General features: G+C 41.5%; 1 protein-coding gene across 1 annotated transcript in view; it reads right to left on the bottom strand.

Annotated features, from left to right (window-relative positions):
* The window catches only part of pawr (PRKC, apoptosis, WT1, regulator), an 89,690-nt gene extending 72,898 nt beyond the window's left edge, over nt 1–16,792 (bottom strand). The window contains exons 1-2 of the mRNA XM_074698743.1: nt 16,660–16,792; nt 15,740–16,413 (exon numbers count right to left, since the gene is read on the bottom strand). Coding sequence (XP_074554844.1) covers nt 15,740–16,294 — 555 coding nt within the window. The 5' untranslated portion in view covers nt 16,295–16,413; nt 16,660–16,792. The remainder of the gene's footprint in view (nt 1–15,739; nt 16,414–16,659) is intronic.
* Nucleotides 16,793–17,086: the final 294 nt, after the last annotated feature.

The following is a 17,086-nucleotide window of genomic DNA, read 5'->3' on the forward strand; positions in this document are numbered from 1 at the left end:
GTGTTCTCACTAAGTCAAACATGACTGGAGCTCACTGTCAGGTGATAAAACCAGGAGAGTGAGAGGAGGATCATGGCTGCATCACATGTAAAATATCAAAGATGAATTTACGATCGTTAGTGTTCAAAATGCTTCTCATGCAAAATCGGGACGTGAACAGTGAGATTTGGACAAAAAGTCTAAGCTTATGTTTCAAACACATCAAACCAACAAGATTCAAAAAGCTCAAAGAAATGTCAGATTATTTAGTGGTTGGCAGCTAGCTGAAGGCACATTACCGCCACCTACTGAACTGGGGTGTACACTGCAAAAAACAGAATCAAGTGTTTTTGTCTTATTTTCAGCAGAAACTGCCTTTTTAGACTTAAAATCACTTGACCAGTCCAGAAAAAAATCTTGTTTTAAGTTATTTATAGAGAAAAATGAGGTCTAATTGGCTCCCAACAAGTAAAAATTAATCTACCAATGGAACAAGAGAAAAGTTACTTCTATTAAGGCATTATTCTAGTTTTGAGCAAATTTTTCTAATTGCATTGGCAGTTTAAATTTTTTATTTGTTTCAAGCAATTTAGACCTCATTTTCTGTCTTTATATAACTTGAAACAAGACATTTTTATTGAGTGACCAGTTAAATGTGGCTTATATTAAGTGTAATAAGACAGCTTTAATTAAAATGAAACAAAAACACTTGATGAGATTTCCGTTTTTGCATTGTAGACTGCCTGGGCTGCGGGGGCTGTATGCATCACGTGTTAATAAATCAGCGTAGTGGAGGAGAAGCTGAGCAAGTACACGTGCAAATAATGGCAGAGAAGCCATTCGTCCAAAAACCCAGAGTATGGGATTATTTTACGCTGAGTAAAAGCACACAGCATGGCAGTACGATTGCAATGATCCAGCTCTTAAAACACAAACATGTTGGGCTCATCAATGACGAGCGGGGGAACTCAACAGTGAAGTGAGGAGCTACAAAATTCCACATACACTCCTTTTTATGTTGTGAAATGCATGGTTTGTCTTTTGGGACTCATTTTGTCTTTTTATCAAATAGTCACCCCGTTTGAAACCCACGAGAAGTTCATTAAACCAACGTTAGCATTAGCGTTAGCAGCTACAGATAGTGGTAGGGCAGAGGGGGTGAACTGTTTGACCTGCAAGTAAAAAGATTGACGACACATTTTTATTTATCTACCTTTTTGGTCCATGAAGTTCTTAATCTGATGACAATACAATATATTTCTATTATTTTGCCCAAATTGTTGATTCTTTAAGAGACAATACATTCATGTCATTCATGTTTTTGTTATTCCCCGATGCAATGGTTAGAGTAATTGATTACTAAAATAATTGTTACTTGCAGCCCTAGTCTGTAAGTCTACAATAAGGAGTGTAAAGGGCCTTGCAGTTAAAGTGTGAGCCTCATGTGCAGCTTCAGTCTTCATTCCAGCTCATCTCACTCCTGCATATCTTCCTCGTCTCTTTTCCCTCCACATTTCCTGTCTCTGCTTGGTTGTCCTACTGAGGAGGGCAAAAATGTTTCAAAAAAAAAGGAAAAAGAAATGCAAAGAAGAATCTAAAAAATGTAGTTCTTGACCTAATTTCATCTTGCAGAGTCTGGCGTCAGCTGGAAGCTGCATAAAGTCTAATAAAAAGATTGTTGTATCATTCACTTACTTATGATTTGTGCTCGTCTATTTTTATTGTGTGCAGTCTGTTTTTGTTTACTTCCAGCACACAGAGTCCAAACTGGGAGGATCCAGCGCTGAGCTGACATTAAACATATCGACGGCTGAGTCACGGCGCTGTAATTGAGAGTCAAATAATAACATGACTGGATTGGCCCTGCTACCAGACCAACCTGCCAGAGCTCATGTTTCATTAGTCTTTGCAAATGTGTCTGGTCCCCCTCCAGTTCAGAGCGATTTCCAGCTGACCTGGCTCTGATTGGACCATTCACAACAATTTATTTAATGGAGAGGGGGCGATGACAGCACAGACAGAGGAGCGCCACTGAACTATTGTTTTTGTAAAATACAGACCCTGCTCAGGGTTTGATGATAGCACTGGTTATTAAAGCCTGTCATTGAAGTATTTGTGCTGAAAGCTGACGAGGAGAGTGTCAGGCCTTAGTCTGTGGGAGTTTGTGGGTTAGTAAGACAAGAAGGGATCTGATCAAGATCTGCAGAGAGGAGTGAGATCGAGCTTTTCTTCCCCAGCGGAAAAAAAGAGTTTCTGGAGGATTTTGTGACTTCAGGTTTTTTAGTTTTCTTTTTTACTCTAGTTTCATTTTCAGCAATGGGATGGAGATCCTACATGTGACCATGGCTGCATTGTTTACATGTGAAATCAGCTGTTAGCAGCCTGTAGCATGTCAATGCTAAATGGTGCTAGGCCGGATGTTTTCCCACAAGGTGAGGAGATATCCATCGTTATTAGGAACGGAAGATCTATCTCCAATAAGATGGACAAGCTAGCTGTGCTAACCTAGCGACAGAGGGAATACTAGAAGACAGAGTAGCATCATGCTATTCACGGACATGGCTAACAGAGCTAACACCAGACACCAACACCACATTGGAAGAACTTCGCCTGACCTTTTTGCACTTTCTATACACTTTCTTACTTTTGTTTTCTTGATTGCTGCTGTGACTCCTCAATTTCGTTGTACTTGTTACAATGACAATAAAGTTCTATTCTATTCTATTTCTATCTAACTTTATTATTTCTCTCTCAGGCAGCTAAAGAGTCTTGCTTGATAACCTCTGGGTTTTCCTCCCACTGCGGGGTACGAGCAGCCGAACTCTGGGGGTGAGAACCACGCTCGCCAAACCAGAATCTAAAATAGCGTACAGTGGGAAAATGAAGCCTGGGGTCTCGGAGTAACTTCACCGAACACAAACAGACAGGCTCCCAAATGCCTAATCATGCAGAGTGGCCTGATTAGAGCTGACTCACATATTCCCCACAGGCGTCAGCAAACACACAGGAATGTCCGACAAATAGGTTACACATTACAGACACACAGACTCACACACTCCTCTAATCCACACATTGTCCCCGAACACCCCCTGCCATGTGTTTGTGTGTCTGCGTGCCGTCGAACTAGAGAGACTCTCGAGAGCCAGAACAGAAAGTCCCCAAACCGGCACACATCAGGGGACGACTGGTTCCCAAAAGCAGAAGCATGAAAGCGATTATGGCTTATCGCAGCAGGCCTCCAGACGATCAGGAGCGAACAGTACATTTCTATAAGCTACCACCACGTCAAGACCCTGCTAATGTTCCCAGTATGAGAGCTGGTAATGAGGAAGAAAACAGAAGGGTGATTATGACAGAGGAAAAAAAATGCAAATTAATGAGGAGAAGGTGTGAGATGTCTCAGAGAGGAGGGTCTGACATGACGGTTCAAAAAAACTGTGGTGTAAGTCCAGAATCCAGGGTCAGACGAGGACACGACCAGTCAGTCAAACATGGTTTTTGTGCCTGAAGATGAAAACAGTCAACATGGATTTGGTTAAATATTTACATGAGTTATTCTGCAGACTGAAGCCTTTTGTTCAGCTCAGCCTTCGTCACATCTGTATCAATCCTTCATGCTCTAATACGAGGCTCCAGGCTCAAGAACAAGACGACGAAAGTTAAAAATGAGGATTCACTGGTCGTCCATGCTGAAGCTGACAGTATTAGCTTCAGATGACCAGATTTTTGGGATGATGCTCGCTCACAGATCTGACAGCGAGCGCCTGCAGGTCGGGACGGGATGGCTCGGCCCCCGTTCTTCACGAGATGTGCACATGTAAAGTGGGAGCTGAGGGGCAGGGCAGGTTTGCATGACTGTGCGTTCTGGTGCATACATGCCGTGCAGCGGGGGGGGGACTTGGTAATAATCTACAATCTGTTCACAGTGCTCCTCAGCAGCCATAACTGAAGAGCAGTGACCTGGATAAAACAGGACTTTGAACTAAACCTGCAAATATCAGCAAATTCCAACAGCAAATATCAAACAGGAAGGAAACAATCAGCAGCTGATGCTTCTGTCCAAACTGTTGTCAACACGTTTACAGACTGTTTTTAATTCTGTAAATTAACGACACAGCGTATAAACTTCACCTGTCGTTATGTGCAAAGCTCCACAGGCTGCAGCAGCTGTCACAGGTTGTTCTTTCCTGTTGTGTAAGCACATAATGCACCTGTGCTAATATGTGCACCCATAGGTGTGTCGCTATTAAAACGATAAATTATCAAACAGTTTGTTGGCAGGCACGATGCCACTCAGACCGCTGTCAGTGTCTTAAATAAGCCGAAAGTTGAGTTACATAACCATAGGTCATAAAGGACTGGAGGAAGGTCTTCCCAACACCTGGTGGTCTAATGGTTAGACAGAGACCCTGGAGAGGCCCAGAAGCCATGAACCAGGTCATCCTGGTCAACGTCTGACCATGTTCCTCAGCTCTGGATGGATGGATCGGATGGTACCAATTTTGGGTAATTTTTTCTGTTTATGTGGTAAAAAATATAAATCTGTTTAATAATAAAATATATATATATATTTTTCAATTGAACATATTTGTTCTTCAATATATAACCTTGCAATGCTGTGTTCATGTCCAGCATGGAAAATCCCCTTCTCTTCCACTCCCTCACAGTCACAAGGATGCATTTAGGTACCTTTTGATTTTACATGAATTGGTACCTGGTACTTTTGACAGAATTCAGTCGGTACCTAAAAGTACCTAAATCAGTACCTAGTGGGAGAAAAAAATCAATATACGATATATCGGAATATTTTGTTTGACTATATCGAAATTGGGATTCTTTGTCAAAAAAAAAAAAAATCAAAGTATTTTTTTTATTTAAATTTTTCATTTCAGTCTTTGTTTAAAAACTGCACTGGAAAAAAGTTACCACTTTTCTCCAGTAGAGGGCGAAATGTTTCTCTCTGGCTCCTGATATAGTCTGTAGATATTATCAAGATCATTTAACTTTTTCACATGGTCTAGTGTCGAAAAAAACAAACTAAATATTGCAAAAACTGCTAATATCGCAAAGATCAAAGATCGCGATTTGAACTGAATCTGCACCCTGAAAATCATTAGAGAATCAAATCGCGAGAACAGCATACCATCCCAGCCCTACCATCCACGCTCCATGTCAGCACAGCTCACCGTATAAAGACCCAGAACCATATCTAGACCAGAACCCCATTGGATCCAGAGGAAGATGGATATTCATAATCCATCAAACAAAGCTGAAGTTTTTTGGTTTTGGAGTTAGAGTTAGTTCACCAAATATGAATTTATCAACTCTTCCTTTGTTAAACATCTGTGTTGTGTTGTTTAAAGTAGATGTGAACTTATTTCTTGACATTATTTATTTTATTTTATTTCTTATTATTTTAATCTTTTTTTTTATAAAAAATATACTGCAAATGCAATTTTGTGGGTGGGAGAAAAAAAACATTGTATTGTAGTATCAGGATCTTTTTTAATCTTTTTTTTTCACATTTAAGTCCTTAATTTCATTCTTTCTTAATTGCTTAATTTTGCTTAATTTTGGGGAAAATATGGCTCCTGATATAGTCTGTAAATTTAATCATCATCATTTAACTTTTTCACCTGGTCTGGTGTTAAGAAACTGAACTAAAAATAGCAAAAATTGTGAATATTGAATAATTGCAATTCATATTGAATCTGCACCCCAAAGAGGGGGACAGAAAGAGTACAAGTTACTTTGTTCCCTCCTGGTCTGTGTACATGAAACTTTTTTTAATTGCAGCTCTTGTGATTTGAAAATTGCATTTTATTACATTGTGATGTCGGTTTTAATTTGATTAATTGTTCAGCCCTATTTGGTAGAAATGTCATCAATATTCTATGGAATACAACACAAATGGTAACTAAAAATTTTGCAGCAATCTCTTCATTTTTTCCAGAGATGTATGTCACCAAAGTTCAGTTTGCATATTTACTGGTCTGGAGTTAAGTAAAGCAAAACTCAAGCAAAGAGAAAATGAGATTAAGAGTTGTGTCGCGCAGCAGCTAACCCTGCAGAGTGAGCATCTTCTCCTCTTAAACTCCCACCCTGTGATGTGACGCCACCTGACAGCATAATGAGCCCTCACCTGGTCAAAAGGTCACACCAACGGGAACTTAAGGTTACGTAACTTTCCCACAAACTGAACAAAACCACGAGCCACGGCCCATTAAAGGGTGCTGTGTGTTTTACGAGGTGCTGAGGGACCCTCTGTGGAAAAAGAGGCGAGCTGGTTACAACTTAAAGCAGACGAGCATCACTTCCTCTTCTTCCTCTTTCACTGGATTCCTCGACTTTCTCAGAGCAGCTCGACTGGGAAGTTTCTCCCGGTTAGTCGCCGCTTTGAAACCTTTCCAGAGACGGTGGCTCTCGTAAACAACCCGAGGTTTGTTCCAATAAAGTCTGCTTCTGGCTGGGTAACGTCACTTTCTAAAACATGAGCTTTAATGACAGGGTTCAGCATTCCTGTTGTTCTGCTGACAAGTGAAGAGAAGGAAACACAACACCCTGCCCAAATAGCTGCGTGCCTGCTTAAGTCCATGAGTAAACCCCTGTGGTATTTGCTGTGATGGTGTGCCCTTGTTTGGAGAAGGTTTAACAGCAAGTAAAACACGCTCCACGTCATGCAAATTAACATCCATGCATTCTTAGCAACAGCTGTGGAGCTAATTTACATTTCGTCAACAAAATGAGCTTTAAGGACGCGTCGTATTCACTGATTTCAACCACGATCCACTGCACAACCTCTACCAAATCAGACACAGACACATGCACATTATCAAACCAAAGAAACATCCTGACACCACCTTCAGCTGCTCTTATATCTCTGTTGCTTCACTAACTCTGGCAGCATTATACACTCATTACGATCTATTTAATTAAAGCAGCGAGAAACCGAGCGTTCACTCCAGCTGCACTCGAGTGAAACTAGATCTAATGTTGTCCAAAATCTGCTCGGGGCATGGCCCGTCTCCAAACAAACAGTTCTTCTTCACCCTTCACTGAACTTCAGGGCGGGATAAAATGGAGCAGAAACAAATCAGGGCACAAACAAAGCAGGAGTGTGTGAATTTAAGGCTTATTTATGCCACAGCAGGCAGATGAAGGAGTTGATGCTACGACTCAACGACGCATGAGGAATTCTTTAAGACGACACAGATTTACATAAACGGCTCCGACATACGGATTCACGCAGAGGAAACTAACGTCTTGTCAGACTTCATGCTTCATTAAGCACAAGTTCTGTTATTTTTAATCATATTAAAGAGTGCAAGATCTAATAGAAGAGAACAGAAAATACTTAGTTTAACCCAGAGGGGAAATTAAGGAGAAGTCACAGCAGCAATCAAGAAAACAAAAGTAAGAAAGTGTATAAAAAAGCAGTCTGTTTAGTCTCTGTCTCCTGTATCCTGTTTGTTCACAGCAGGTGAAGCTCTTCCAATGTGGCGTTTGTGTCTGGTGTTAGCTCAGTTAGCCATTTCTGCTACTCTTACGTTCCCAATAACGATGGATGGAAGGACAGGTCCATGTCGTCACTTCTTAGCTCACACCTGAAAACCAGCACGTCGTCCTCACCTCCTTCTCCTCACCTTGTGGGGAAACATCCGGCCTAGCACCAGTTAGCACTGACGTGCTACAGGCTGCTAACAGCTGATTTCACATGTAAAGAATCTGGTCATGGTTACATGTAGGATCTCCTGACAAACACAGGAGCAAAAATAGTCAAAATATCACTGAAGACAAAACCAGTTTGGTGTCCATGACCAACAAATGATCCACTCCAAATGAAAAGATGACAAGAGATAAAAACCGTCAAACTTTCTTGACCTGAAGCTGCCTCAAAAGAAAGAGACGGTTGATCATCAGAGATAAAATAAAAAGTGACAGTTTGAGTCAAGAAAATTGATGCAACTGAGAAATGAGACGTTATTTTCTCATTGCTTCATAGTAAATTTGTCTAAATAACTTATAATCACATCAACGCCTCCTTAAAATCAAGCAGGAAGTTGCTGAGTTACATTTATTCGCATGCTTCCTTCTTCCTGCAGCGTGTGTCTCTGCTACACCTCTAATCCTCCTCATTCACAGGTTATCTCCTGTTTGTTTATGTGGATGGAGGGGTTGTAGAGCAGGGTGACGGAAATATCACCCACTCTCTTTGTGTTTTTCTTTGGTGCAAACCTGCAGAGTGTTGACGCGAAGTCTTACAAAGACTAACGCCCAAATTTACTGTCAGAGTGTATAATCTGAGTTTGAACATCTCAAGGTTTTCCTCGTCTATTTGCTTCGACGAAGTGAGGAACTCAGCAGGACTCAAAGTCTCTCTTGTACCTTCCTGAACCAGCAGGTTTGAGCACAGTTTACCGGAAAGCTTCAGCTCTTAATGTTTCATTAATTTCGCTGACAGTTTTAGTGACAGACGATACACTTGACTCACAATCCAATGCAATTCCTGAAACTGGATTAACAGTGCGATTTTTTTAGATCTTTTTAACTATTTCTGCAACTGCAAAACACAAACCATGCAATAAATGCAAATTTTTTAAAAACATACACATATTTTAATGTTTAAAAACTACTAAATATATTTTATCTTATTTAAAAAAAGGCTTTTTAATTCCCTAAAGGTAGGGTAAACTGTGCAACACAATGTTTGTTTTTTCTCAAAAGTACAACTGAAATTATATTTTCTCTTAGATAAAAAAAAAAATAAATAAAACTAATTTGTTTAAATGGTCAAAATCTGATGTTCAAGGCCAAATGGCGAACTTCCTGTTTGGAATTCACTATGGTCATAAGAGACTTTTTTTTAGGTCGAGGTATGATAGTTCTGTCCAAAAAAATTCAGGTGTCTAGCTGAAAGTAGCTCAAGGGGCTGCAGTTTTAAGCCACTGGGGGGCGCTAAGGAGCATATATTTTGGCGAAAACACTGGATTCATACATCTTTTGCCGTGACTGATTTTTGAGGCTAGGTGTGCGCGCGCACAAGTAAAGTGAAAGACATGCAATTTTGGGTTAATGTGTCGGAAATAATTGTCACATAATTTGCCACACCTGTAGTCGGCGAGATTGGGCCCCAAAAATGACTTTTTAAAAAATATTTTTAAATAAATAATCTTAGGTTTGCATGTGTTCCTAGTTTAAGATTAACATGTTTTTGTTTTTTTTTTTGTTTTTTTAAGGAAAAACAGCCCCCTACTGTTAAAATAGGGCATCACAATTTATTTTTTTATGTCAGCCGATTAGAATCTTCTAACACTTGTATCAAATTTTGACCGTGATGTGATGAATTGTTACATCCCTAGTGACAGAGGTTAAGATAAAGGTGAGATTTCACCAAAATAAAAATATAATGACCCTCTATGTTCACAGGAGATCAGGCTGAACAAGGAGCGCTCTCGTCTGCTCTCCTATCAGCAGAGTGTAAACTGCTCCTGTATCCGGCGCCGTATCGCATGTTGAACCTTTTGACCTCTCCAGTGACGCTGCAGCCGAGTATCCGAGAGGCTCCCGACGGCAGCAGCCTCTGCGGGGGCCGCTCCAGTCATCCACATGAGACAGAGTTCACGCTCCGTCTGGAAAACGGTGACCACAGCCTCATAACTCACTAAGGTCATGAAGACAGCGGCACAGTGAGGAACATGAATCACCCAGAAACGGCGTGCAGCGTGACCCACGGGAAACATGCTTACATCACAACTCAACCTCCGTCTGAGCGCGCTCACACTCTCATTTCCACATTCTTCTGCATAAGCACGCCATGAGAAGGTCAGAGGTCACTGTAAACACACACACACTGCAGCCTGATGACAGAAAGGTGACACCTTCCCAGGCCGCGGCGGGTCGTCCTGATTGATGCCGTGCAGAAACCTCTTTTCTCCGATGGAGTACGGAGCTTTTGTCGAGCCATTACAACCTCAACAGGCGGGAGATTGGGTTCCCCAGATGCTCGGAAACCTTGTTCAGCAGCTATTATACCGCACAGACACAATCCCAGGCAGCCCCATTCATACCTGTCCACTCATATTCACATCACAAAGACAGTGTGTGTGAGGGGAAGGCTGCATTTGCATAGTGAGGCCCCTTTAAAGGCAACGAGAGGGGAAAGATCTGACAGAAAGGACAAATATTTGCACCGCAGCCAGAGTTTGGACTTTATGTTTCTCCCTGCAGAGGGGCCGAGCGGTCAGGGGTCGCCGTAAACATGACTGATGACGCTCTATAGACCGGCTTATGCAGAATACATGCATCTAGAGTTTACAGGCAGCAGAGCTCGTACGATAAAAATGCTGTTGATAATGTTTCACAAACCCTGAAAAATAGGGGTGGGAGAAAAAAAAATCAATTTTGTTTTTTTAGATTTAAGTCCTTCATTCAGTCTTTGTCTAAAAGTTGGGTTAGAAAAAAGTTAAGATGTCAGATCCCTTAAAAAACTGACTCATGTGGTGTGCTTTTTTTGCAAAAATATAGCCCCTGATAAAGTCTGGACACAACATCATCATCATCAGTCAATTTTTTTCCATGGTTTGGTGTTAAAAAAGCAAACTAAAAATTGGGTATCTTGAATAATTGCACTTTGAATTGAATTGGCACAAGAATCGAATTGGGAGAAAAGCATATCATCCCGGCTGTACCAAAAAAGTCAGACAAACAAACACACAACAAGGCAGTGAAGTAAAAAAAAGTGTCATAAAACTGAATGTTTGGTCACCTTTAAGGCCCAATTATGCTGAACATACAGATACAGATACAGACAGAGCCTTATGTCTATGCTCTGTTTCGTTTTGTCCGTATTTCTGCAAATTTCCAGAAAGCTTACGGATACGGACCAATCGGAGCAGTACCACTAGAACCGTTGGGGCTGCTGTTACTACCTGATACGTGGCTTTAGAGCGACACGAAGAAGAAATAACAATGGAGGAACTCACTGGTCCTTTTCGTCTTTTATGCAAGAGGTAAATTATTAATAACTCCTCTGTAGTCGCCATGTTTGTTTTTGAGTTACGTTGTCATAAACTTTTGACTCTGGGCTGCTCCCCCTGGTGGATGTATTGCTTAATTGCAATGCCAACGTAAAGGATGTATGGAAGTCTGTCTGTGTTGGCTGCACCAAGTTTCTCTATGGATTTGTTGATTTTCAGGAAAAAGACACCAGAGATAAGTCCAAAAACTGAAATTGAAGCCAATTTGTCTTGTTTCTGGTGCAAAATTCCTCATTTGACTTAATATCAGCCTAAATTACCCAACAAGCTCCTACAAATATTTAATTTCAAGGTACTAAAAGACAAAAATAAGGTCTGAATTGTGTTCTATGAATTAAAGAATCTGCCAAAGACTTTTATTTACCTTTAAGAAACTTGACAGGCAAATATTTATCGGCTCGATACCAGCCTGTTTTCAAGGAATTGGTACCTGTGAAGGCTACCGATGCCAGCAACAGATACTCAAAGCAAAAAAATCTTACATCAAGTTAGTCCTCCTTGCCACTAGTTGCCGCTAACTGCTGCAGTTTAACACCACGTCAAATGTGCATCAGGTTCAGATCAGACAACATGAATAAACCAGGGAGAGTTAAAAGTTAAACTATCTTATTTTGCACTGAAATCTGAAAGCTGTTAGCTTTATTTCACACCTTGAATATTATTTTTTATAATATTTATTAAAAGAATTGTAAACTCCGAGAGAGTTGTTTGTTTTATTTTGGACTTTATGGCAGGGTGACTGTTCTTTCTTTGACCTAAATAATCTGTCACTGTGAATTTAAATTTTATGAATCAAAAGTACAAGTGGTATCGTCGTAGTGCTATCGGTCTGAAAAAAAGTGTTATCAAACTTCCTTAATTTGATGATTTACAGGTTATTTCTTTCTCACTTCAAGCAACTCAGGTGTCATTTTGACTCTTTGAATATTCTGAGTTGAGCAGTTTTCAGGTGAATGTGGCTCGAATTGAGTCTGATGAGATGTTTTCACCAGAAAGAAAAAAGAAAAACTTGCTTAGAGTTCAGTTTTTTGCAGGGAAAGACCTGTTGTTGATTCAAACAGGAGTTACTGGACAAAACAAACCTTTCAATTAGCTCACTGAGACGACACAAGCTCCAACTTGGATGAAGTTACACCCAGTTGCTCCAGTTTGTGTCAGACTTTCGCTTTCTTTCGCGCATGTTTGTAAAGTACCTGTTGAACCGAGTGTTACACAACTGTAAATGACAGCACACCTGCTCAGTGGCGTCCAATGATTGCACACCTTTCAACCCAACCGTACAGGACTTTGCTCTCAGACGTAAACAAACTCATCGTTTCTCACAGATAAGCGGCCGTCTCTGCCACACTAACACAAATCGGCTCGCCACTTCATCAGATTACCTCCCACCTCTCCTGGTAATCGCTTGTTCACTCACTTTACAGGATAATCAGCTGCCTATGGGCTCCATCTCACATTTCTGGCACAGCCCGGCGAGCTGAAGCCCCGTATTACAGTCTGGCATGTGACCAGTTTTCAGACGGCTTTGCTGGGCACTGCTGAGGTCCTAATAACAGGATGTGGAGCGCCAAGTGAGGAACTGGTCAAACTCCAAGTTGTGCTTCCCTGAGGGCGACGAGTTACAGGGAAAGATAGAGAAGCTCTGATATTAAAGCAGAAATCAGAATTTATTCATTAAATCAGACACAGAGAGCGTCAGCTTCATATCAGAGCTCCTGCGTATGTCCAGACACAAAAATGAGAAAAAGTGTGACAGGAATTAAATCCTCGAACAATAAATGCCCAAATTCTCCTTTACATCTCTCTTGATTCAACCAGACACATGTATGAAAGGAATTTGGAGACTTTTGGACTTAATGTGAAATATTTAAAGATCTGCAGCACACAGGGAACACGTGTTAAAGTGAGAATGCGTTCTGACATGTTCCCAAGATGCTTGGACGGAGACACTGCCAAGAAACCTGAAATGAATTAAGCTAGAAGAGGAGAAAAGAAAGCAGAACAAACCCTAAAAAGGACATGTGATATGTAACATGCAACAACTTACAGAAGTGAGATTTTAGAAGTCATCTGTCACTCTGTGCTAACGATAACCTCCAAACCCGCTACTATAAGTCTGTCTGTGTTTCTTCTGTGGGCACAAGTATTCAAGAGCGTGCCAAAAAATTTGTTCTAGATAAGAGCCAGACGGATACGTCAAGGAGGACGGTTTAATGAGCTGATGTAAGCTGCCAAAAAATGTATAAGACAGCATGTCATCTGGAGAGAGGCATTTCTGCAGCCACGAAGATGATGCATGAAGTCTGTGCATGCAGCGACAGTTTATGCAAGCTTCACTGTGTTTTGCAGTTTTGTGATCAGGCTGCAAAGAAAGCACGTGCGCTGACCCAGGACCAGCTCACACACAGGAAAAACTGAGATCTTATCAAGTGTTTTTATTTTATTTTTAGTAGAAAATGTCTTTTTTGACTTAGTATGAGCCACATTCACCTCACCAGTCTAGAAAAAATATCTAGTTTCAAGTTATTTAGGCTGTATTCAAACCAGAAAAGTCCTTTGGTCCACTTGTTTGGTCCGGACCAAAAGCGGATTTTTTTTTTTTTTTATCAGCCGGCCGATATATCGGGCCGGCATTTGGACATTTGTCTCTATCGGCCATCGGCCGTATTTTCTTTTAAAAAGCCGATTTTTGATCCGTTGTATAAAATGACGCAATTTTTGATCAGGCACAAAAAAGATGAGCACCTCAAACTTGTGGAACCACTTGGATACATTACATACTTTTGTTCAAATTATATTAATAAGTTTAAATTTCTTTTTTGACATTTTAAGAAGAGTGTGAATGTTTACTACTGCTTGTTACATTGTGTGTTTACTCAGACAAAATATTTCATTGTTTTGAAAGCTGAATAAATGTTCAGAGGACTGGACACGACTTGTTGTAATAGATTTCTTTTAGTTGCTCAGAAATTGCTGCGTTTCACAAAAATGTGATAAATATATATTTATTTAACAATCGGCCTGAATATCAAATTGGAAAAATCGGCTATGCATATCGGCATCGGCTGCCCAAATTTGGAAAGCATCGGCATCGGCATCGGCCCCCAAAAAACCCATATTGGTCGACCTCTAGTGACGATCAGTGCTCTCATTGGACAGCACTGACAAAGGCGGCGCACAGAATACAGACCTGGAAATGGAGGTAAACATGAGTGTTTGTGCTCTTATTAGAGCTGCAAAATCATTTTCAGTTTCAAGAGCAGCTCCTTCAAAGCAGCTTAACAACACCGTTTACAATTTTGGAACAGCGAAGACGAATGCGCGCAGCAAGGAGACGCTATGCTCTGCGTGTCCTGACCCACAACATGCTAGCAACAGCGTGGCTAAACAGAAGACGGAGGATCAGACATGAACCAAAGACAGTTAGGTTACGGTGGCTTTAAAGGCCCAAAAGGCGCATGTATCCTGTAGTTAGTTCAGATGGACCTTGGTTTGTATTCAGACCTGCACCGGAGAACCACGAACCGCACCAGAGTTTGTTTGGAAAAAGTGGGTCTCGGTCTGGTTGTTTGGTCTGCACCAGGGTTCGTTTGTGTCTATTCACACCTGCATGAAAAGTCCGCACCAGCGTGGGAAACGAACCCTGGTCCGTTTAAAGTGGGCCAAACAGTCCAGGTCTGAAAACGCCCTTAAAGAGTAAAATGAGGTCTGAATTGCTGCTTTCAACAAGTTAAAAAAGGAGAAAAGTTACTTGAAAAGTTACTTAATAGTTGAATGTGACTCATATCAAGTATAACAAGACAATTTTTACTCAAAATAAGACAAAAACACTAGATATAGATCATGCTAGAGCACACACTCCAGGCCGTGTTGCCAGATCTAAAGATAAAGCCCATTATTCATAAATAAAAGCAAATCGACAATAAACAGTCAATATGAAAACTTTAAATGATATAATTTGTCAGCAACCACACTTTACAAATCAAGAAAAAAAAAACCCACAGGCCGCGACTGACAGGATTTGCAAGCAACTTTACAGAAAAACAAGCTCAAAATCACTTATAATCAGCAGACTTGGCAACTATGGTGACAACACCAACACAAGTAAACAAATTGTTGAGTGTGGCTACATGGGCACCTGTTGATTGGATAGGTAGCATATTTAAATTTCCAAAAATAGTCTGACCATAGGTTAGCAAAACAACACTCAGCATCATTTTATTTGTGCATCTGCAGACGGCGTCTTAAAGCAGCATGAGTTTCTAGAAAGTAGGAAAGAAGAAAGTGCCAGCGCCTGCAGAAACCTGCAGCAGCCTCAGACCATAGTATGGTGTGAGGTGTTCGTATTCTACCATGCAATTTCCTCTGAGTGTTGCATTTATGACTTTTTTTATAAGACAATCTGCAGAAATTGAACCAACATGGAATTAATGAAGTGAGAGTGTTTGCAGATTTAAAGCATCTTGGTGGGTTTTGAGGCGCTATGTGTGCAAACCAGCTTCATGTTGGTTAAAAATGTGTCAGAATATCATGTTTAGACAGGAAAATGTCCCATTGTTAGTGTAGTTACAGCTCAGGGCTCCTTCTAATAACTCATTTGCATTGCAAAAATTTATAAATGCATTGATACCGACATCAGAAACTCTGCATGTCCAGCTCTGCTCTCAAATGTTGCAGACTTTGTTTTGCAAAGATAGAAAGAGTGTGAGCTCCAGCGGACTCACCTCATTGGATGGCATGCTGACAACACCTGTTGACCTCCTCTTCTCCCTCAGCTTCCTCTTCTCGATCTGCCCCTTGCCCTTCCTGGCGCTGGGTCCGGAGCTGCTCTTCTCCTTCACCTTGCTGGGTGAGGGGCTCTCCTTGTCGCTGTCGTTGCACGCCATGGGGCTGGGATCCGGGCTCGCACACGGAGCCTTCTCCGTCTGCTGAGGCGGGGCCTTCTTCAGGTTGCTGCCCGGGGTGGCAGCAGGGTGGTGGGCAGGGTGATGCGTCTCCTCCTCGGGTCTCTTTAGGGCCGAGCCGGAGGAGGAGCGGGACACCGAGCAGGAGGAAGGGTGGCAGTTCCCCGAGGGGGCGGTTCGCTCCGGGCTGCTGGTGAGCTCGGTGCCCAGTGGAGGAGCAGCGTGGCGGCTGCTGTTGGAGTTGCTGGCACTCAGAGGAGCTCCAGTCGCTGCCGCTATGTCCCCCAACATTTTGGCTCTCATTTTCTCCCGTTTGGCTTTCCACTCCTCCAAAAAGTCTGTGGTGGCGTTAGATTTAAATCCGCCTGTTGCCATTCTCCCTTTGAGTCTCTGAACTTATCCAAAAGTTGAATTAAAGTTAAAGTGGGTCTGAACTTCCAGCTCTCAGCTCCAGTCCTACTGGCACCGCATTCCTCAAGTGCTTAACTCGAGTGCTGTTGACAGGTAGAGACAATAAAGTCAGACTAACTGCAGTAAAACTTTCCTCCTGGCACTTTCTACAAACCCGGAGCTCTTTCTCTCTACGTCACTCAGGTATAACCGTTGGCAGCGAGGTTAAACGTATTAAAGACGCAACTTTCGGTGAAACTTTTACACTTTTCCCGCGTTTTAAAGTTTCTCACTGTGTTCTAAAAGTTCACAAATTAAGATAAAAACTGGAAACTGAGGTGCAAACTCACCTGAGAGGAGCTAAAGTCTCTATACTCGGTCAGACCAGGTGTGCCCGCGCGCTGCTCTGATGAATGCGGCTTGTGTCGAGTGCTGAGAGGCACTGCGCTCGTGCTCTGCCCTCTGGCTCGCCGAATGTGTCCGGAAACTACCGAACAGCTCCGAACAGCGGCAGAGCTCAGGAGGTTAACAAAAGTCCTTCAATTTTCCTTCAAAGACGCTTTAAAAAGTGAATGAGCTGTTCTGTGATTTTCCTACAAAGAAAATTAAATAATTGAAGCAAAGTTATGAATTAATTTAACTTTTTTAACCACTTTACAGACTTCTATCCATCTTATTCAGTTTTCTTTTTAGAGTTTGGCAATAAGTCAAGTTTATAGCTATAGTTACAAACAAAGAACATCATATTATAAGGAGAAAGGGCTATTGAGTGCTTTA

This window comes from Halichoeres trimaculatus, unplaced genomic scaffold (genome assembly GCF_033239565.1).
Source record: "Halichoeres trimaculatus isolate MK-OKI-2021-1 unplaced genomic scaffold, fHalTri1.1 fHalTri1_scaffold_21, whole genome shotgun sequence".
Classification (NCBI taxonomy): domain Eukaryota; kingdom Metazoa; phylum Chordata; class Actinopteri; order Labriformes; family Labridae; genus Halichoeres; species Halichoeres trimaculatus.